We start from the raw sequence: 21,827 nt of genomic DNA, 5'->3' as shown, positions 1-21,827 counted from the left end.
TTCTGTGCATTGTAAGGTGTTTAGCAGCATCCTTGGCTTCTCTCTAGATGCCAGTAGCATTCCTCCAGGTGGAACAATCAAAGGACTCCAGTCATCACCAAATGTCATGTCCCCTGGGGGCAGCATTGCCCCAGGTAGAGAACCCTTGCTCAGGAGACCGGAAGCTCTGTTCCTGTAGGGTCATTATCTTGTTTCTTGTATTTCCCAAGCCAGGAAAGCTCCTGGCCCACAGATCCCACTCAGTGGGGTTTGCTGAATGAACAAATGAATGAAAGGGGAATTCCCTGGTAGTCCAGTGGTTAGAACTCCATGCTTTCACTGTTGTGGGCCTGGGTTTGATCCCTGGTCAGGGAATTAAGATCCCACATGCTGCATGCAGCCAAATAAACCAAAGACGTTTAAAAAAAAGAAGGAAGGAAGGAATGTGGGGATGAGACTCAGCCAAGTGAAGAACCCGGCTCAGGGCAACACAGTGAGGATGGTGGATTCTACCTGTAGCCAAAGCCCACCTGCTTCCCACATTCACCAGCCTCCCCCAGAAGGCATCCATCCTAGACCTGAGAGATTCCTGAAAATCAACAAGTTTTTTTTGTTTTTTTTTTTTTTGCGTAGGAGGCCCAGGGAGTCTCAGAACGAGTCAGTGACAGGGGTGGCTGGGACTAGAACCAAGGCATTAGACCCTTCTTCTAGTTCCCTTTTTGCTGCAGCACCCTGAAGAGTCATTGGAGTGGTCTAAGAGATGGGTGTGACGTCAAGAAGTGAGGATAGAAGGCAGGCATGATGGGAAGAAGGCAGAGCCTAAACAAAGTTACTGAGCTGGGAGAGCTCCTGATGAGTTTGGAGAATATGAAGGACCCTGCTGGGTCTGGAGAGGGGTCAGGATGAGAGGGACAACGGAGAGTGGAGAGAGAAAGGGGGTAGAGGCCTGGCCTGGGAGGTGGTGGAGCTGTTCCTGGAAGGCTGGTCTCCATCATAGGGGCACAGGGCAGAGGCGGGATAATGAGAAATCCCTGTGGCTGGTGTGCGGTGGATGGAGGGGGGGCTGGAGGCCAGGGACCAGTTAGGAGGTTGTTGCAATAGTCTGGGAGGCGGGAGGGAGCTGGCTGGAGAGCCGGGCAGCAGGCGGGGCAGGCTGGGGGAGGCAGCCTCTGGAGGCTCCTCAGGGGCGGGCCGGAGCCTGGTCCAAGGGTGTGGCGGGCCCAGTCATGATTCGGGCAATGGCCAGTGCCGGGGCGTCTGAGGGGAGGCTGCAGGCCGTCTGGCGAGTGGGTGGGTCAGATCCGAGGTCAGGACTACAGCCTCAGTGGGGGTGAGGCACTGGGGAGCAGGCAAGGGACCCAGGAGGAGGAGGGTCAAGGGCCAAATTCCAGATGGCCCAGCTGGGCAAGTGGAGGGAAGCCTGAGCCAGGGTGGCTGGCGGTGGTGGGGGCAGGGGGCCACCCTTGACTGCCAGCAGACTAAGGGTTTGATAGGTAGAGCATGAGACTTGGAGAGACACCAGGGCGCCCAGTTTGGGTGGGCATCTAGCACTCACCTGTGCCCCTGGCCAGGTGAGGAGAGGTAAGGTGGGAGCCACCCAAGAATTTCCCACCCTAATCGGGATGGGGAATGTGGTGGGCAAACATCGTGGATCTGGGTGAGGGGTAGAGAGGGGCTTGTTGTGGTCTTCCGGCCAGTCCTGTTCAGCCTGACTCATCTTGGTTCACCAAGAGCCCAGAGAAGATGCTGGTGTGATGAATGCTTCAGAGGATGGGTAGGTGGGGATATGGATGGATAGATGGAAGCGTGGTTTAGACAGGAGAACGGATCGATGGATGGATGGGTGGACAGATGGATAGATAGAAGGATTGAGGAATGAGCAAGTGGATGGATAGACAGATGGCTAAGTAGGAGGGTGTGTGGATGAGAAAACCTTTAGATGCCTGGCTGGGTATAGGTAGTGTCAGAATCGCTCACTTATGATTAGCTGCCACCATGATGGGTGGCACGGTCAGAATGTGACTCTGGGGGTTGCAAGGAGTGTAGCCCAAGAGGACGAGATGGCTTGGGCCACCCCCTGGCAGGGAGCATGGCTGTTACCTCCCTGTTACCACCCAGCTGGTTTTCTCTGTTGGGGCCTGAGGCCAATGTGTCTCCCTGGCTGGCGTGTGGGGACAGCTCAGGACACCAGGCATGGCTCAGGCTGGGAGTCAGGAGGCTGGGGTTCCCGGCTCTCACCGTGGCCTTTATGGGGAGAGCTCAACTCAGGAGGGATGCGGGGACAGAAGCCCACTGCCCCAGGAGGAGCACTGGCTTCCAGCTCCTGGGACAAGCCAGGCGGTGGTTTTGGAGGCGGGGCCCGTAGGGGTGGGGGCGAAGGCAGCTTGCAGAGGGGGCTGGCCCAAAGAGGGCCCAGTGGAACAGCCAGGATGGGGGGGCTGCGTGTGATTGGGGGCGCCCCCTGGGCAGGCGTCCTGGAGAGCCTTGGCACGACGGGCCGCTGAGCCAGCACATTGCTTTGTGCACGAATCACCTCCTTTCCTCCTTCCTCTTTTGTCCCCCTCCCCTACCCCCTCCATGTCTAAATTCTTCCCAAACCACCCTAGCCTTCAGGCTTCGGGAGGAAGGGCCAACGGGTGGGCGGGAGGCGCCTGGTCCTGGGTGGGAGAGGTCCCAGGGCAGGAGTGGGGAGGGAGCAGGGCTGACGGCGGGCCCTCCCCTGCCCCACGTGCTGGTGCCACACCCTGTGTGCTTCTGGACAGGAGAGCCCCACAGGAAGGGGGGTGCTGCCGACCGGACAGGGTGGGAGAGAGAGAGGCTTGGAGAAGGGGGGGCCCGGGAAGAAGGGGTGTCTTCCAGGCCTAGCCCCTGGGGGTAAAGGATTCTGACAGCTTGAGGGGGCTGAGGCCGGGTGGAGGTGGCTTTGCCATCGAGACCCTGACTGTGTTTGTGGGTGTCACCTTGGAGTTTATGCACGACTGTGTGTGTGCATGTGCACATGCGTGCACTCTCACGAGCCTGGCACTGCTGTGGGTGTGTACTGGGTGACACATGTCCCCGAGGGTCTACACCTGTGCCCACAGCTGAGGACAGAGCATGTGGCGGCCCTGGGATGGCCCAACCTGGGCCCAGCTGGAGCCCCATTCCTTCTCCTGGCCGAGGCCGGACCTGAACATCTGGCCACATCTGGCCGGGGGGCCGCAAGTCCTGGAGCCCCCATGAGAAATAGAGGAGCCCAGTCGTGCTCCCCCTGCTCCAGAGAGAGACCAAGCTTGCAGCAGGTCACACAGGTGGAGGCCTGTACCCGAGGCAGGGAAGTGGCGGAGGGGGTCCTGGGACCACCAGAGGACTGCTCTGTTCCTCTCTGGGGCCCTTTGGCCGGGGGGCTCCACCGAGCGGCCCTACCCTGGCCCTGCCGTGTGCTCAAGGGGCATCCTGGCTGGCCTTTCTTGGGCCACAGCTGCCTCGTCTGTGGCGGGTGCCTGTGGCAGTGAGCTCTCTGGTCCCTGTGGTGTCTGGCCTCCAGGTGGCCCGCTCTGCCCGGTTTTGTGAGGACCTGCCTGGTCTCAGTGGGCAAGTCCCCTGCCCCTGGAGCCTCCTCCTCGGTCCCACAAATGAGGATGGTTGGTCCTCCCATCTCCAGGGACGTTTCTGCATCCACCGTCTTCCTGCTGATCAAATCCCCAGGGACCTCCATGTCCCATTTCCCTCCCTCTGACTGTAGGGTGTCTTCCTCTCTTCTCTCTCTCGCCTGTCAGGGTCTCTAGCTCCCCTGCCTATCTCTGGGGTCCCTCTGTCTCCTCTCCTGTCCCTGGGATGGTCCCCTTGTTGGTCTCTGGGGTCTGTCTCTCTGTTCTCGGCCCTCCTCGGTGTCTCCCCTCTAGAGTCCCCCCCATCCTGTCCCAGGGTCTCTGGCTCACCGCCTTCCCTGGGTGGTCTAAGCCTTCCCCCTCTCCCCTGGCTCGAAGCCCCAGGGCTGGCTGGGGTGGGAGCCAGGTCTGGGGGCTGTGACCAGGCCGGGAAGGGGAACCCAAGCAGACATGATATTTATGTTAGGACTTCAAAGTGGAGCAGAGCCCAAGCGGGGTTGGGGGGCGGGAGGCGGGGGGTTGGTGAGGGCTGTCAAGGGGCGGGAGGGGTGGGAGAGAGGCAGGCAGGAGCCAGGCTGAGGTCAGCTCAGGCCCCGCCCTGGTGAGGGTCTCCTTGGTGACACACACCTCCCCCGTGGGACACTGAGACCCAGAGTGGGCTATTTTGGTGCCGAGTTCCAAGAAAGGCACTTCCTGCACCCGCGGCCTGTCCCCAACCCCATCCTCTCTTCCTGTCACCCTGCAGGAGGAGCTGGGTCCTTGCCTGGGAGGCAGGGGGCTTCGAGGGGGAGCAGGAGCTGAGGACTCCGGCAGGAAAACATCCCTGGCGCTGGGACAGGCACGTCCTCAGCTCTCTCTGGCAGAGGCCTTGCCTGGCAGGGCAGCGAGGGTCTGCAACCCCGTGGGCCCTGACTGAGCCAGGCTGGTCCAGCCACTCAAGGCCTCTGGGGGTCACGGGGCTGCCTGCCTGAGGGCCCGAGGGGCCGACATGGCCGTGAAGGTCACCCCGCCCCTGCTCCACCACCCTTGGCCTAACCCTTGCTAAAGACACCCAGCTGTTGGGGCTGGGAAGGCATGGGGTCAGGGGCCCAGGCCCCGGGCGGGATGGGCGAGGGACTGTTTGTCTCATTCTGCGACTTGGTTCCATGTCCTAAGCCCTGTCCAGGAGCCAGACCCAGCAGACACCCCTTCAGGCCGGGGCCACCTCCCCCCCGCCAAAAGCCTCCCCCGTATCAGACTAGAGGCTTGCTCTGGTCCCAAGACCCTCTGGTCCCAGGCCCACTTGGGCCTCCCAAGCCCCAGGCCCCTGGACCGTTCCCCCGGCCCGCCTTCCCCAGGCACTTCCCATGAATCACTCAGGCTGGAATCTGATGAGCTCAGGCCTCCCCGCCCAGTGCTGCCGGCCTCTGCCTCCTGCCTGGCCAGTGGGGTCACCACATCCCCCACGAGGGTCTTCTCAGCAACTCACAACCCCCACTGGGGTCCACCATGGGGTGGGGCGGCCGAGTGGCGGCTGGGATAGGCCCCGGCCGTGTGGGTCCGCGTCTGTGTCTGCACTTGTGTGTATGAGCGTCTACACTTCTCCGCCCGTGCAGCACAGGAAGGAGGAAGCCCGTCCGAGCCGAGCCGGGGCCCTGGGTGTGTCCGTGGCAGCCCGGCAGGGGTGGGTGTGTGTCGAGGAGTCCTTGTGGAGCAGGTCACCACGTGTCTCTGTGTCTCTATGTGTGTCAGGGAGTCACATTCTGAATCTGAAAGGGAGGGTGTTGAGGGAGTATCTCTGAGTTCGCAGGCCCAGGGGCATCCGTGTCAGGGTGTGGCTCAGAGGAGGGGCCGTGTGTGTCTGTCCCGTCCCACAGGGCGCGACTGGCTCACAGTGTCAGGGTGTTGCTAACGCTCTGGGTGTTCCTCTTAAGGGTGGCGGCGCTCAGCCGTTCCGGTAAGTGACCATGGCAGGTGAGGTGTGACACAGCCCGTGTGCAAATGAGTCAGGGTGTTTTGTGTGTTAGGTTGTGTACATGAACATGGTCCCCAGGCCATACAGGGTGTTCATCGCTTTGTCTTCAAGTTGAGTCAGGGCGTTGTGGATCTCAGTGACGCCTTCCTCCCCACCCCTGGCAGGGTCCTCTCTCAGGCCACCCCACGGGCCTGGCTCCTGGGCCTGCCCGGAAAGAGAGCCCCGGAGGGGATGTGGCCGCTCCCGCATTCCCTTCCCAACCTCCGCTAACAGGATCCTGTTTGCAGGGCGGTCCCAGGGCCCCTCTGCAAGAGCTGCTTCCCTCCTGGCACCAGGCCCTGCACCATCCTCAAAGGGAGTGCCCTGGGTCCCTGGGTGGCCTCAGGAGAGAAGCGACCTTGGCAATGAGGGGGAGCAGGGCACGCTCGCCCCCTAGTGGCAGAAATGGAGGCTGCACCGCTGCCCCGAGTCCCAGGAACCAGGATGAACGGTGTAGGCTGAGTCTTCCTGGATCAATTATTCCGCACACACTTACCAAGTGGGAGTTCCTGGCCAGGCATTGTTCGAGGCCCCCAGGGTTCAGCAGGGAACAAGGCTGACTTGGCTCTGGGCTTCGGGTGAGGAAGACAGACAGTTAACCAATTCAGAGAACTTCTGTGAGGTGGAAGTGCAACAGTTTCAAGTGAGGAAATGAAGGCTGCTCCTCCAGAGATCCGAGCATCAGGGTCAGCCCTGCCCTGCAGCAGTGGACGCTGGGCTCATCGTGGCCCCTCTCAGAGCCCTGACTTCCTCTTTCCTCAGAGGGTCATAGGTGGGTGGCAGGGGTGGGAGTCGGGGGCAGTACAGACCCAAGTGCACACTAGGCTGCCCACCTGACTCCCTCCAGCTGGGGCTGTGGGTGCTTAGCCGGTTCGGACACAATGGGTTACTGCTGAGTGGATGAGTACACCAGTCCTTCTCTCTAGGAGGACTGTAGAATCTAAAGATCCACGGAACCTGGTGTCTGAGTCCTTTGCCCTGTAACGAGTCACTTTCCCTGAGCAAGCCTCAGTTTCCTCATCTGTAAAATGGGGATAGTGAGATCAATCCTAGACTGACCTATCGTTGCCTTCCCTGGAGCCCCAAGCCCTGTCCAATGACCCTTGGTCATGCGGATTTACCTGGTCGGGACCCCTGAACCATCAAGAATCTCTTCAGAAGATAAACCGGGAGATTCAGGTGGCAGGCAGGGCCTGGCAATGCTCCAGTGAGCCACTGCCGGGGGCATGCTGAATTCCCAGAGCCAGAAATTAGGACTGAGCCCTGGCGGGGGGGTGGGAGGGGCTTGCAGAGGCCCACTTGCAGGGGCCCAGAAGCCTCCACCAGTCGTAGTTCCCATGAGATCGGCTCTACATCCGGCCCTGGGGCTCTCTGAACACCTCCTACGACCGTGCCAGGAACTTCCTCTGGGGCTGAACTTGAGACATCCTGTGTTTGCTTCCCAGAACCCAGCCCTCCCTTAGCCTCCCACCTCACCGCCCTTCGCTCTTAGTTATCAAACTCCAATCAGTGGACAACATTTATTGAGCGCCTGTGGAGCGCCCAGCACTGTACAAGGCACTGGGTGGGTGCGGGACTGGTGGGGAGTACATACAAAAGAGTAAAGGGAGACCCCTCGCCAGGGAGGAGCCTGTGTGTGTGCATGGGATGGGGTGGAAGGTGGCAGAGAGCTGCCGATGGCCTAGTGAGAAACTTGGGAGTCCTGCACCCGGGCTGTACCTGGAGGGTCTGAAATCCCCTCACAGCCATCACGTCTAATATGTGGGCCGCTGTCCCGTGTGCTCAGGGCCCGAGCGAGCCCCTCGGAGACTGGCTAGGGTCCTCCTTCCACTGGGGCCTAGTTCCTTCCCAGGGAGTGGTCCCCAGAGGCCAGCTTCATCCAGACCTCAGACTCCCAAGAGAGCTGAGGGCCAGAAGTCTTGGCTCTTGCACCGCCCCCTACTTGCTTGGCGGTTGCAAGACTGCAAACCCCAGGACCACCTGCACCGCTGCAGCTCCGGAGCCGCAGTCTATCAGGTTGCCCTCTCAGCCGCTTCCTGGACCACGTGTGCCCTCTTGTGGTGGTCTCTGGTATTTTCTTTGCTCATTTGCTGTCTGCTTGAACCTCCCGCTCAGTCGCTCAGGTCTGACTCTGCGACCCCATGGACTGTAGCCTACCAGGCTCCTCTGTCCATGGGATTTCCCAGGCAAAAATATTGGAGTGGGTTGCCTGCCATTTCCTCCTCCAGGGGATCTTCCGGATCCAGGGATCAAACCCCCATCTCCTACATCTCCTGCACTGCAGGCAGATTCTTTATCATTGAGCCATCGGAGAAGCCCTAAACCTTGAGGATTAATGTATTGGTGGCTTAGAACACGAGGCATAGTTGGAACCTGACTCCTGGTTTGGTCTAATGGTCCGCTGTGTGGCGTCTTAGGAGTCACTTTCCCAGCCTCGGTGGGTAATAAATCAGACCCTGACTCCTGAAAAACCTCTTGTGAGGTCCAAGAGACTTCAGTGCAGAAGAGACAGTTTCCGAGTCCTCATTCCATTTCAGAAGGCTGTCTCACCTGTCCACTTCCCCTGGGACAGCAGCGTGCCTGGGAGGACTTCTTCTCTTGGGGAAAGACTGGAACAGGGGTGCTCCCTTGGCTGAGCCTGGCCCCCTGGATGTCCCCCAGGGCCGCTTGGAGAACCTCTCCCTTAGGTGAGGGTGGAGAATGGACCTTCAGAGAGGCGTGTGTATATGCAAGCTGGGGGTTTTGCTAATATTCAACCTCTTTCTCTCCCCTTTCCCTAGCTGTGCTCTGCTCTGCAACAAAACCATCTATTCTGAGCCATGGAAGGCTTCTGGGAGATGGCAGGGCAGCGGTAGCACCCCCACTTTATAGGCGAGGACACTGAGGTTCGGAGGTGCTTGTTCTGCAGGTGGTGTGGGCAGGACTGAGCCCTGAGGCCTTGCTGCTTCTCTGAGTCCTCCTGACACCTTGAAATTGGTGGGGCCTTTCTGGGCCTTGAACCACCCACCCCTCCCCACTGCCGCCAGAGGTGGGGCCCCTGATGGATTTCTCCCCTGCTGGACACACTCCTCACTGTGGGCTGCCTGGCTTCCAGCTGGGGGAGCAGGAGGAGAGGCCAAGGGCCTTCATCTGGGCCCCCCAGATCCCTTGGGCTTCACCCAAGTGCCCTGGATGTGTCTAGCAGGTGTGATTGGTGTGCTGGAGGGTCAGAGGTGGTGGCAGACCAGGAGCAGAGTTGGGAGGCTCTGGGGGCTGTGGCCTGGGCCGGCGAGGCTGACACTTTGCAAGGCCGTCCCAGCAGGCTCCAAGCTTCCTGCCCCACGCAGCCCTTCTGTCCATTCCCAGCTACTCCTCTGCGGCCTGGCTCTCCTCAGTCTCTGGCCCTCTTGGCTGAGTGGGGCCTCCCCTGGCCTGGTCCTCGGCCCCCTCGGCCACTGTCTCAGATTCTCCCCTGCCATCCCTGGGGCTGGTTTTGGCCTTGGTTTCCCCAGTCCCCCGGCCCTCTTTGTCCTCCTCCCTGTCCCCTGCCTCTGGCCCCCCACTGCCCTCCCCTGTGGCAGCCCCAGGTGAGGCCCCCGGGGTCTCGGGCTGCTCTGCCCGGCGGTAGACAAGGTAGCCAGCAGTGGGGAGCCTGTGAGCCAGGGCTCCGGGGGGCAGGCGCTGGTAGTCCTGTCCCTTGTACAGGAAGAGGCCAAAAGTATCAGGGTGGGTCACCCGGAACTTGGTGGCACAGAGCTTGTTCAGCGTGGCAATCGAGGCTTCTGGGGGCACGGCCAGTGTCTTGGAGGTGCAGCCACTGCTGGGGTCCTGATAGGCTACGCGGAGGAGGTGCTGTGCAAGGAGAAGCAAGAACAAGAACTCAGTCCTGCCTGCAAGGCTCGAGGTCGCAGTCCAGGCACTGCAGGGACAGGGGTGGATGGGACAGAGCCAGTGGTAGAACCAGCAGCCAAAGCTTTTTGAATAAGGTGAGCTCTGAGGAGGGGCTCTGTGGATGAGAGGGCTGTCCCCGGGCTTGTGGGTCATAGCTGCGTGCTGGAAGGACGGCCCAGCAGGCCTCTATGGCCTATTGATCCCACTCAGGTCAAGCTTACTCTGCGCCCTCAGTGCTTATTCTGAATTAACCCATTGTATCCAATATCAACCCCAGGATGTAGGTCCTATTACCCCATTTTACAGACGAGAAAACTGAGGCACAAAGAGGCCACCTAACTGGCCCAAATTCCCAACGCCAGAAAGCAGAAATGCCAGCATTTGGACCCAGGATCTGGCTACCAAATCTGGACTCTTAGCCAACGCTAAGGAAGGAAGTGTCCCTTGACTGGAAGGAAGGAGGTGAATGGCAGAGTTACTTTCTGGCTCTCAGAGCACCTCGCATGAGCCAGGGGGATGGGGGGCGGGGGCCAAGGGTGAAGGGGGCTGGAAGCCTGAGTCCAGGTGGCAGCCAGAAGCCAGGATCTGGGGTTTGAGCCTGCCTGTGTCCCTTTCCCTTCCCATGCCATATCTCAGTTTCCTCATCTGTAAAATGGGCATAATAATGATCCCACTTCAGTTTCTGTGAAGACTGTGGGCCGCCAGAGCACTGAGCCATGTCAGCTGGTGAGACACATCATCCAGAAGGGCTGGCTCAGGCGGGTGTTCCGTGTGGGACGCTGTCGCCTGGTGACGCAGGACTGCCCTTCCCCTTTCCCGGCCTTTTCTGAGTCTCACTGGGCGAAGGAGCAGACCGCGCCAGATGATGCCAGGTGCCCCCCGGGGCTGGCCAGTCCCGTTACCTGGAAGCAGTGGGTGGCGGGCAGGCGGCGCTGCTCCCAGAGGCTGAGCGAGCGCTGCAGCTCCTGCGAGGGGCTCAGGGGCAGGGTGTGGGCCTCTGTCAGGCCACTCAGCAGGGCCAGGCTGGCCGAGAGGCTGGTCAGGTAGTAGCCTCCTGGGACATGAGGGGAGGGCTGCGGCTCAGGCTCGGTGTGAGCCACTGCTCCTCCCTGCCTCCCCTGCTCAGTCAGGGTACCCCAGCCCCACCCAGACAGAAGCGGGGGCCTATGGGGACCCTCACCCTCTCCGGTGAGCAGGGCAGGCTCCAGGAGCTCTGACATGTACTCGGCCTCCAGCAGCAGCTCAGGAAGGTCACAGTGGGCCAGCACGAGGCTCAGCAATGGCAGGAACTCGTCGGCCCCCGCGCCCTCCCCTGTAGGTGGTGGAGGAGGCCACAGGGTCAGGATCCTTTGCTACTTATCTTAGACAACGACCCTCCCTCTGCCTGCCAGGCAACGTGGTCTCTATGGCAACCAGGGGCACTGGATGGGGAGTGGATGCTCTGCCTTCTGGGCCACAGTATTACCATCTGTGAAATGGGAAGGTGGCTCCATATCCATATATATATATTTTTTTTTCCTTTGTTTTCCCTGCTGTGCCATTCCTAGACCCTCAGCCCGGTGGCCTGCCTCTGACTTGGCAGCGGCCGGTGGGAGGTGGTGGGAGGGGGCATACCCGCCTGGGTCCTCAGGGCCGTGTAGAGAAGCTTGCAGGCCTGCAGGAGCCGCTTGACCTGGGCGCTGGGTGAGTAGGCGCGAAGCAGCTGTAACAGCTTCTGACGCACCTGCTCCATCTCTACCGGGGAGGGCAGGCTTAAGTGGGACCCGAAGGCGCTGGCGCCCCGGGCCCGGGCCAGGCGGAGGCCTTCAGCCAGGCGGCCCAGGGAGCTGTTGGCTGAAAGCCGGTGCCGCAGGCGGGCCACCAGGATGGGCCGCAGCGGCTTGAGCACTGAGCGGTGCAGCGACTTCTCCAGGACTTGTTCTGTGGGGGAGAGGCAGGCAAGGGTCAGAGGAACTGGGGCGGGGTGGGAGTCCCGGGGAGGAAGGGCATGATCGGGAGGGGAGAGGGATGAAAAAGAGGAGGAAGCTTTGTGATTGGGAGAGAGGCAGTGGGTAGAAGTTCCTTGAATGATGCAGAGACAAGATGGGTGTACACGGAAGAACAGACTGAGAGACAGGCCGGCCCTGGAGAGGCAGAGAGAGAGGAAGGCAGAAAAGCTGAATTCTGGAGATGGGGCTGCACCAGCGGACCCCGGGCTGGAGTCTCACCCAGCCTGTCTGGTGGCAGCAGCTTCTCCGGGCTCAGCTCCGCGCTCAGCATGGCTCGGGCCCGGCTCAGGGCCTCGCGGACGGCCTGCAGCTCCCGGGGTTCGGGGCTGGCACGCACCTGGGTCAGCAGGTCCTGTACCAGCTGTCCCACGGCCGTGTGTCTGTCCTGCGTCAGCGCCGCAGCTGCCCGGCCCACCTGCCGCTCAGGCGCTAGCAGGGAGCAGAAGGCAGCGCTCATGGACCGAAGCAGGGGCCGCCGCCGCCGCCGGTAGCCCAGGTGGGGTGAGGTCGCTGGGCTCCCCTGGGACCCCGGCACCCCCCCCTCCTCCTCTGAGCTGCTGGGGGAGGCGCAGTCCACCTCCTGGAGGGAGGGCAGCGGCGGGAGGCTGGGGCCGGCGCCCCCTGGCACACGGTACCCCACCGAGCTCTCCCTCCGTAGCAGCTGGCGAGGGGGCAACCTTTCTGTCTGGTTGGGGACTGTCCCTGGCAACACCGGGACTGGGGGAGGTGGCACAGCTGGGGGAGACAGGGGGCTGGAGGTCTCCGTGGACACACGCACTTTGAAGCTCCTCTTGAATTTCTCCCGCTTGGTGTGGCCCAGATCCCCTGGGAACAGGGGGTTGAAGAAACACAGGGCAGCTCCAGTGCCCTGGTCCAGCTCTTGTGGGGGCCGGGGCTTCAGCCGGGGCAGCGGGGGGCCTTCCGATGGGCCTGGCTGAGCCTTGGTGTTGAGGGAGGAGCTCCAGAACTCTAGGGAAGAGAAACAGGTTGGGCCTCGGGGTGGGGGTCGGGGGGGCTCAGGGAGGGGACCCAACTGGGGGAAAGGCCCAGGCTTCAGTCTGTGTGCCTTCGCCTTCCCCTTCCCTCTTGGCCTCAGCTTGTCCATCTGTGCAGTGGGTAGCCCGGGAGCCCTTACCCATGCCCAGATGGGAGATGGCTTCCAGCTCCTTGTGGGTAGCTGCCTGGCGGATGGCTCTGGGGAGCTGAAGCGGGAGGAGAAGAATGTCCCTAAGGCCAGAGGGGAGCAAAAAGTGGGCAGTGAGGAAAGCTCTGCGTGGCGGGCATTGGGAGCGCCTGTGGGCAAGGAGGGCAAGATGTCCTGGGAAGGGAAGCAGGGCCCTGTGGAGAGCAGGCACCCTGCAGGCAGGCTTACCGGGTGTGGCAGTAGGCACAGATCAGCTGGACCAGGTCTAGGAACACGAGCTCTGAGCCCTCCAGGGAGACGCCTGAGGGATGGGAAGTGAGGCTGTTCTCTGGAGCAGCCCCCCTGAGCCCCGACCTGATGCTTCCAGCCCCTCCCGCCAGGCCGGGCCAGTCCCTCTCACCCTCAGCAGTCTCCTGGATACAGTGGCTAGAGACGAAGGAGGGGCCACTGGCCTCGGGCAGCCGCACGCACAGGGCTTGGCACTGGCGACTGTTAGACTTCCGTACCAGGAATGTCTGCGAGTGGACAGGGATCAGAGGCTCGGGTCCTCTGTGTCCAGCCCCTCGCCCCCTCTACCCTCAGCCTCCACCCCCAGGGGTAGGGAGAGACTCACCCCGGGGGGCTCGGTCCTCAGCACGTGCAGCGCGGCAGCCTCGTTGGCCCGCAGCTGCAGCCACACGGGCCGGGTGAGCAGCAGGCGCTCCCGCAGGCTCACGGTGCGCCCTGGCTGCTGCGATCCACCTGCCTGCACCCCGCCGGCACCAGGCACATCGTACCGTGGGTCCTGGGCTGGCCTGGCAGGGGTGGGGGGCGGGGGCACCAGGCCTGAGCAGGGTTTTGCCCAACCGTCTCCCCTTCCTTTGCCCTGGGACAGACCCAGCTCGGGGTCCCCACCTTCCACACCACCCCACCGGGGCTGCCCTTCCAACTTCACTAACTTTTCTCTCTCCAGGTGCCCAGAAGCGAAGCTGGCTGGGTAGGGGGTTCCGAGGGGGCCTGTTCCTGGCTCCCGGGGGGTATCCATGGCTGGGAGCTCCTCCAGTCTCTCCCGGGACTCAGAGAAGCCAGCCCCCAAGGCGAGAGCACTCACATTCCCAGTGGTGAGTAACACTTCCTGAGGGCGGTTCGCCCCGTCACACCCGCCAGTTAACTCTTGTGTGTCCACTCAGCCCGGGCAGTGCCTGCTTCCTCTGCTCTGGGCCCAGCCTCTGGGGGCAGGGATCCATTCCATACAGGTGGCCTGCCCAGAGTTCTAGCTGTGGGGCTGCCACCTCCACATGGCGCTTCCTGCAGCCTTGCCAGACTCCTCAAAACGCACAGGTGGACAGGAAGGGGTTAAGCTGTGCCCGCCAAGGTCTCCACGGGCCTCGCCCTTGGGGCACCTTCAAGTCTGTGGTCAACTGCTCATCTGTCCCTGGCCCTAAGGTCAGCCTTTTGGGTGAGTGCCCCCTACTGGCCACAGATGACTCATGCCTGAGCTTAACGTGGTTTTGGGGATTTCAGGTTGCCATGGAGAAAGGATGCTGTGTCTCCATGGAAACTAACCCCTTTGCTTAGTGGAGGTTCTGGGGGTGGTTCTGACACTCAGCACTAAACAGGGGGGAGTCTGGCTGTGAGGTCATCGGCACACGGCGCTGCTGCTGGCTGCCTCCCACGCACACAGCCTGCCTTGCCAATCTGCCAAGAGACTGGGGCAGGTGCAGACACGATCCAGTCTCTAGGCACGGAGCACCCAGGCCACGTGCTCGGCCTGTGCCCCAAGTTGCCTCAGACTTTGCTCACCAGCACCCAGCCCCCCACATCTGGAGCAGATGTGTGGGGGAATGCCTCCTTCCCCAGCCTATACCCCAAGTCATAAGGGGTAGGCACCACTCACTGGAGGAGATACCAGGGCCCCCAGCAGAGACTGCCTGTCTCAAGCACTTTCCACCAGAGTCCTGATTCCCTTGCAAGGTAAATTAGACACAGGCGGGTCATGCCAGAGTCCCAGGAAAGGTTTTAATTCCAGTCCCTGAAATGTGGGAGGCAGACACCAGGAACCTCCTCGAGAAGGAAGACCCAAGGAGCCTGCCTTGTCACTCCAGCAACAGCCAGGACACGCAGGCCCCTCAAATATAATTTCTGGCTCAGAGTTCCTGTGAAGTGGGACCCAACTCAGTGACTGGAGTCCAAGGTCCAAAGAAAGGATGTTGCTTTGGCTTAAGACAGGCATGTCTTCGTCAGGGAGGGCTCCGAGAAGGGCGACCTTTGGGAGGGGGTGGTGGTGGGCTGGCTGGGGAGGGAGGAGACCGTCTGGCCAGCCTTGGGCAGCTCCAGGCCTTGGCTGTTCAGGCCCCAGGGAGGGCAGAGGAGGAGCCCAGACCAGGGATGGCTGGAGCGGAGGACCCTGGAGCATAACTGGAGAGATGGCTGGGCAGACCCCGAGGGGCCTGCCAGTCTGCCTTTCTGCAGCAGTAAAGTTCCAGTCCTGAGTTTGGTGCCAGCTGCTCCAAGGGGCCCCCCTGGCTGTGAAGAGCAGGGTCAAGGTCCTGGGGGTACACAGGAAGGGAAAAATGACTACAGGTGAGAGGAAGGCAAACCAAGAGGAAGGGAGGCACTTCATACAGGGGACTGAGAGGAGTGGCCTCAGTCTGGCCCAGGGCAGGCGAGGCCGGGAAGACAGGGCAGCCCCACAGCCCTTACTCATGGGCTCCCTAGTTCTCCAGGCCCCCAGGCCAGCTGTGGAGGCTCAGCATTCTATTCTCCCTAACCAGACCTGGCCCCAACCCCACCCCAATTCCATGACCTCAAACCCAGAGCTGCCCTCAAACCCAGAGCGTCCTAACTGATCTGATATGCCCCTGCCTCCCTCCGGGCCTTTCCTGGAGGCTGGCCTGGGGGAGGGGGTTGGTGGGAGGGTGGGACACCCTTGGTGACTCTTACCATCTGATTTTCTCTTCTGAGGGGACACAGCTGCCCTCGCCTGGGTGGATAAGAAGAAAAGCCCACTGAGAGGCTGCCTGCAGCTTAGCAAGTCCCCCTTCCACAGCAGCCTTTCTGGGATGGGGGGCTGCACAAGAGGGGCTGAGGGGAGTTTAAGGCCCCTTCCAGGCAAAGGATTGAGGTGCTCTCTTGTCAGAGACCCAAGCAGCCCAGCTGCCTTCCTTCCTCCCAGCCCATCAAAACCTGCCTGGAACAAGAAAGGGGCTGATGTAAACAGGAGGTTTGGGAGGCCAAGCAAAGCCAGGGTGAAGCAGAGGGTGCCGGGGGCTGACAAGAGAGCTCCCCAGCGGAAGGCCCACATACAGACCAAAGCCGGTCTGGTTGGGGAGGGGACGCCGCACTGACAGCCCCCACCCTGTGGCAGGCAGCACTGGACCCACCTTTTTGATGGCCGTCCAGTCCTCCAGGATGTCGATCTCCTGCAGCATGTACACGATATAAGGGCCTGAGATGGGGGTCAAGGAAGCAGGAAGCCTGGTGGAGGGGGCAGGGGATAGGCCCAGGCCCCCAGCCCAGGGGGTGGGAGGTGCCAGCACTCAGAAGAGGCGGTGCCGTGGACGGCGGGGTGGGGCGCCGAGCACCTGGGGTAGCACTCAGGCTCCACCTCCGACCTCGTGGCTCCTAGGTTCTTAGCAGGGTGGAGTGCGTGGCTGCGGCCTATTTCAATCTCACCCAGTCCACAGAGGGCATCCAGCCCCAATCCTACCACCCCTTAGCTCCCTCCTCACCTTCTCTCAGGCCTCAAGGTCAGAAGGCCAAGGCCCAGGCCACCCATTTAGGGATCTTGCCCCCTGTTCCCTCATCTGGCCCCTTTCCCACCTACACGGGGACTCTCATCTCTTCTGTCCTGAAAACCACCCTTCATCGGTCTCACCCGCCCGTCTGGGGACTAGCCACTCTGTCCCCCTGACGTCTCCACACCCTCACCTCCCACCCCTGCTCAAGTCTCGCAGTCCAGATTCTTCCCTCCCTGCTTGAACCTGATCCCCATCATCAGGTCAACTTCCTGATAATCTGGTTGCGGCAGAAATACGGAGGGGTGTGTATACCTAAGGATTCAATTCAACTCCGTGCTGGGCTATGCGAGGCGGGGAGGCCGGCACAGCAGGCCCTGAACAAGAGGGGCTCACACCTGGGGGGTGGCAGCGGTGACTATGTCCAGAAGGGAGGCAGGTGCCCCAGTTCAGGTACAGGGGTGCAGAGGAGAGGGAAGCCACAGCCATTGTCGGGGAAACCAGGAGAGGCTTCACGGAGGAGGTGACAATTGATGGGCACCGAGCAGGCAGACAGGCAAAGGCATCCAAGAGGGGAGTGGAAAGTCAGCAAAGGCATGGGGGCGGGAAAGCCTGGGACACGCCCGGGACACTGTGAGAAAGCCAGAAGGGCGTCAGAGGAGACCTCACTCAGAAAACTATGGGGAAGTCTCTGGATGAATGCTTCTATTTTTCCATGGTCCACACAGCCCAGGAGGACCCTGCAGAAAATTCAACAGCTGGATCTGCCTGGACACACAGGAGGCCAGATGCCCTTAAGTGGGTCTGGTCTGCCTCTGTCTCCCACGTGCCTCCACCCTGGCCTCCTGCACAGTTCAGCCACTGTGTGGGGAAGGATACCGGAGACGAGAGGCGCCTTCTTCCTCTTGTTGGGCGGCAGCGAGTCCCAGGTCCTCGAGCTGCCTCTGGCGTGCAGTTTGTCATCCCACCACTCTGCGCCCCAGATCAGAGTCAGCATTGGGGTGCCACCCTCCCAGGACGCCCCACCCCTATAGCCCGTGTCGCTCATGTGGGCCAGGCCAGCCCGTCCCCATCAACCTCCCCAGGGCAGTGCAAAGAAGCCTGGGCTTGGAAGCCACGTTCAATCCTGGGAAAGAGGTCACTGTGCTTCCGCAAACCTCAGTTTCCTCATCTGTTTCATGGATGGGGGTGTGAGATCATTAGTCCCTCCCTCCCCCGTGCCCTGTGTGAATGGGCACACTGTGGCCACGGCAGGGGCACGTGTGTCAGAATGATGCCTCCGTTCTGGAAACAGCATGGGAGCAGGGGACCCCCAGCCAGGCACCAGGCCGGGCCTTTCCCCTTTCTGCTTTCTGTCAGTCCCCACGGTGAACACGGAGCAGGTCCTCTTACACCCACCCCCGTGCAGGCGGGGAAGCCGAGGCCCAGACGGGGACCGGGCACTGGAAGCACAGGGGCGCCGGGCGGCTGCTGGCCTCACCGGAGCTGATGTCCAGGCTCTGGCGGTCCTCCTCCAGCCTCTGGATCCGCTCCTGCAGCTCGCCCTGCAGCGTGTCGTACAGCAGCAGCTTCTCACTCTGTGAGAGGCGTGGCGGCTCAGCTGGCGGGCGGGCGGCCACCTCCTCCCCACCCAGCACACCCACATTCACCTCCAGGTGCTGCTTGGCTCCCTGCAGCTCACACTCATACTTGTTCCTGATCACGTCCAGACAGAAGCCCTTGTAAATCCCTGCGGAGGGAGGGTGATGGGCAGCCGGGCTTGGCCAGGGCCTTGGCTGCCCACAAAGGCCGGCGAGGCAGGGCAGAGGGGAAGGGGACAGAGAGCCGTGGGTTCTCTTAAGGGGACGGGGCACAGGACGGGCCACAGACCTGCCACCTGAATGCGAATCTTAAGGCTCCGCTGCAGCCCCCCCAGGGGCTCCGTGTACTCGGGCGCCCTCTCAGCTCCCACTTCCTCCAGCCGCACCCGCAGCTGACTCAGTCGTTCCCGGAACAACCTGGGAGGGAAAGGCAGCCGTGCGCCCATGCGCCCGTCCATCACACGCGTGCCCAGCGCCCCAGGTCAGGCCCTTGCTCACGCTGCCCCAGCCAGCCCTGGCCAGCGCCAGGCCCACCACTGCCTCCTGAAAGCCGGGCCCCGGGCCCCTCGCTCACTTCTCCTTCAGCTCCGAGAACTGCTTCTCCAGGTCCATCATCTCGCTGACGCATTCACTGCGGCGCCGCTCGCAGTCCTCCTCGTCCATCTCTGGGACAAGAGGCCAGTCAGGGCCGGCTGGGGGCAGCGGGCACGGTGCTCGAGCGCGTGTGGGGCTCACCTGAGCTCTCCTCCTCGGACTCGGTCTGGCTGCCGCTCCGTTCCTCCTCGCTCTCCTCCTCCTCCCCATTCATCTCAGCGGCTGAGTCGCCCTCTGCTTCCATCTCCTCTGTGTCCTTGCTTGGAGGCTGGACGGGCATCTGGGCACTGGGAGGAGCAGTGGAGCCATCACTCACCCCTGCCCCCAGCTCCGAGTGGCAAAGTGGTCACTTGGGGAGTCGAACCAAGCCTCGCTGCAGATGAGGACAACCAGGGGAGGGGCTGGACTGGACTCGCTGGGCCCCGGGGACATGCGGGGTGGGGCAGGCACAAATGGAGCCATCTACACATCTCCCAGAAATCTAGGAGCCGTGGAAATGCCCATTCCCTTGGGTACTGTTGGTGATCTCAATCCCCGTAATATTGGCCAAGGTGATGATCCATAAGATGGGAAAGGTCAAGATGGGCTCCCCACTGCCTATGGGACTGGGCCCAAACTTCTGACCCAGGCTTTCGAGGCCCTGCACACTGGACTTGAACCACTGTCCAGCTCCTCCACCCCACACCTAATGGCCAGTTCTCAAATACACCACGCACTTCCTCCCCAGCCCCTGCTGCCCCCCGTGCTGTCCCTTCTGCCTATAAAGCTCTCCACTTCTCTTCCCACGCTTCGATGCTCGGGTCCTCTCGCTATGCTCAAATCCTATCTCCTTCTGCTTCCTCTAAGACCCCACGTCATCAGTTCCCCTCTCTCTTCTGCATGCTCAATTTTCCCTCTTGGCAGCTCTTTCTTAGGAAACTTTAGACATGCTTAGGTATTTCCCAACATGCAGAAAAAGCAGAAACACAAAACTTCATCCCACTTCACTCAATTACTCCCCCTATTTCCCATCTTTGCAAGGTCTTGTAAACACTTGCTCTTCCTACTCTTTCACCTTCTACTTGTTCCAATCTGTTTCTGTATCGTCCGTCTCAGCTGAAACTGATCCTGCAGAGTTAACAGATGACCTCCCTGTACCCGATGCCAATATTTTTTGGTGCCTACCTTGACTTCTCAGCAACAAAGAACACTGTTAAGCATCCTTTTACTCACTGATTTAATCTTTATTGAAAAATCTAATATATGTTAGGTACCATCAGACACTATGGTAGGAGCTTGGCTCAAGTGCGGCAGACAGAGAGTCTCTGATCTCAAGGAGTTGACAAGTTCCTGGGAGACAGAGGCCATGAAGCAGAAGAGTTAAGACCAAGGGCAAATGGGAGAGGCAGCTAAATGAAACCTGGAGCTTGCTGCAGCAGAGAGGGCTTGCAGAGGATGATGGGCCAAACCCATGAGCTGAGCTGGCCGAGGGAGAGAAAGCATTCGAAGGAGAATGAGTGGCATGAACAAAGACCCTGAAAGGAGAGAAGGGGCAGGGCTGGGCACACATGGGTCTAAGCCTCAGAGAAATCTGGGCTGCAGAGATCTGGTCATCACATAGAGTGAGTTCTTCAGACCTTGGGAGAGGGTGCCACCAGCGAGGCAGAATGTGTGGAGTGAGAAGGGGCTCATGATGGAACTCCAGGGTTACCGAAGGGTCAGACGATGAGACCCCTCCAAAAAAGAAGAAAATCAGCAAGAGATGGAGGAGGAAAAACTCAAAGCTGGGGAGAGAGAATTTCAGAATGAAGGAGAAGTGACGGTGCCACGTGCAGCCAAAAGATCAGCCAAGAGGAAGAAGAAACAGTCTTCTCAGCAGATCTCTCTTTGCCTACTGGGGGCTTCTGTTTCACTGTGATACCTTCTCTGGGCGTCTTTGCTGTCCTTTAGCTCTGTGCAGTCACCCTTCCTGACTTATTTGCGTATCTATTTGCCCATTCCCACATCTGTCTCTCCAACCAGCCTGTAAGCCTTACCAGGGCAGGGCTGCACATGTGCTTTATTCACCCATTTGCACTGACTCATTTGATGACTGGAGGATTTGCAAATACAAAGTTAAACAAAAACTTTTGTAGGGCAGGGATTGGCTTTTACTTCTCGGTAGCCCCTGGCTTCTGCAAAGGTAGCAAACATCAATTCGAATAAAGCGATTGGCTTAAGTTTCAAAGTGGACTTCCCTGGTGACTCAGATGATAAAGAATGTGCCTGCAAGGCAGGAGACTTGGGTTTGATTCCTGGGTGGGGAAGATCTGTTGGAGAAGGGAATGGCTACCCACTCCAGTATTCTTGCCTGGAGAATTCCATGGAGAGAAGCCTGGAGGGCTACAGTCCATGGGGTCACAAAGAGTCGGACACGACTGAGTGACTAACACTTAAAAAGTTTCAAAACATCCCTCAATGATTTCACAAATGATCTCAACCTGACCTGAAAGCCTCTGTTCACCAAACCAGCCTCTTTTCCAATCTCAAGCCTCAGTTCCTTCATTTTCCAAACTTTGCAATTCCTCTTCACTGGTAAGGCCTATCTTTCTGGACCAGAAAGGGTGAGGGGTTGGGAAAAGTCTCTCCAGCAGTCTCTGAGTCTACTCCTTACCCTGGGTATAAAAAGAGAATAACCATCGCCACTCAGTGTTGTAAAGGCTGCAAGCGGTAAGGAATGGCAAAGCAAACCGTGGGCACTGTGCATATTGCAATTTATCTTTCAGAAAGTGAGCAAGTCGAGGGGAGGCCTCCTAGGAAGGAAGACTCTGCTCCAGTTTCGAAGAAGCCAACCCAACCCCTCCACGGCGCACCGAAAGCTTCCCGCCCAGTTCCATCTCCGTACGTGCAGGCGCGGGAGGGAGAATCACTGGCTCTTCCGCTGCCAGCTCTGGTCCCGCGGTCCCCGCACGCGTCCGGCCGGTTAAGTCTCCGCTTCGGCCCTGGAGATTGGGCCGGCTCCGACCGACTGACCGGAGAGGGCAAACCAGGAGCCAGCGTTGGCGTTACGCACCCTCGGGGAGTGGGGCCTCTGACCTCACGTCCAAAACTCTCTGAGAGGTGCCGGAGGATGCGGACACTGGGCGCCGCCGCCGGGCTCCCGGAAGCGCTGGGCCGGTCTCTTTCCTCCTGGGGCGGGGGCCTGGCCGCGCTTCCGCATGTGTCATCAGGAGGCGCCTATCGGAGCTCTCACAATTGGGCAGCTGGGGGTGAGGCATGCTGGGATACCGCGGGCCGGTTTCCATAGCAACCGATCGAAATTTGCACAGGCTTTCAACAGGCAGGAAAGGCCCTTGTGCGCTGTTTGCCACGAAGCCCGCGCTCCTCGCTCCAGAGCCAACTCCCCCGGCTTGAA

The 21,827-nt window shown here is 60.5% G+C and overlaps 2 protein-coding genes across 5 annotated transcripts; both read right to left on the bottom strand.

The window, feature by feature from the left end:
• Positions 1 to 7,067: 7,067 nt before the first annotated feature.
• RIN1 (Ras and Rab interactor 1) lies at positions 7,068 to 14,437 on the bottom strand. The gene is made up of 10 exons (XM_027531474.1): positions 13,503 to 14,437; positions 13,178 to 13,358; positions 12,965 to 13,079; positions 12,793 to 12,865; positions 12,556 to 12,647; positions 11,640 to 12,389; positions 11,047 to 11,352; positions 10,613 to 10,744; positions 10,335 to 10,486; positions 7,068 to 9,393 (listed from the first exon to the last, which is right to left on the bottom strand). Exons 1-10 carry the CDS (start codon positions 13,586 to 13,588, stop codon positions 8,908 to 8,910), a joined length of 2,373 nt encoding a protein of 790 aa, XP_027387275.1. The 5' UTR covers positions 13,589 to 14,437; the 3' UTR covers positions 7,068 to 8,907.
• Positions 14,438 to 14,537: 100 nt separating this feature from the next.
• Positions 14,538 to 21,606, bottom strand: BRMS1 (BRMS1, transcriptional repressor and anoikis regulator). Of its 4 annotated transcripts, XM_027531478.1 has the most exons (11): positions 21,318 to 21,602; positions 20,919 to 21,087; positions 18,596 to 18,741; positions 18,435 to 18,525; positions 18,150 to 18,277; positions 17,930 to 18,009; positions 17,761 to 17,857; positions 17,160 to 17,252; positions 15,927 to 15,991; positions 15,487 to 15,526; positions 14,538 to 15,092 (listed from the first exon to the last, which is right to left on the bottom strand). In XM_027531478.1, the coding sequence occupies exons 3-11, from the start codon at positions 18,732 to 18,734 to the stop codon at positions 15,085 to 15,087; spliced, it is 741 nt and encodes a 246-aa protein (XP_027387279.1). In that variant the 5' UTR covers positions 18,735 to 18,741; positions 20,919 to 21,087; positions 21,318 to 21,602; the 3' UTR covers positions 14,538 to 15,084. The 4 variants fall into 4 exon arrangements, with proteins under 4 accessions (XP_027387279.1, XP_027387278.1, XP_027387277.1 ...); XM_027531477.1 differs by lacking the exon at positions 20,919 to 21,087 and having other exon boundaries at positions 21,318 to 21,606; XM_027531476.1 differs by lacking the exon at positions 20,919 to 21,087 and having other exon boundaries at positions 21,509 to 21,606.
• Positions 21,607 to 21,827: the final 221 nt, after the last annotated feature.

Source organism: Bos indicus x Bos taurus, chromosome 29, assembly GCF_003369695.1.
Source record: "Bos indicus x Bos taurus breed Angus x Brahman F1 hybrid chromosome 29, Bos_hybrid_MaternalHap_v2.0, whole genome shotgun sequence".
NCBI lineage: Eukaryota > Metazoa > Chordata > Mammalia > Artiodactyla > Bovidae > Bos > Bos indicus x Bos taurus.
This window is presented reverse-complemented; position numbering and strand designations above follow the sequence as displayed.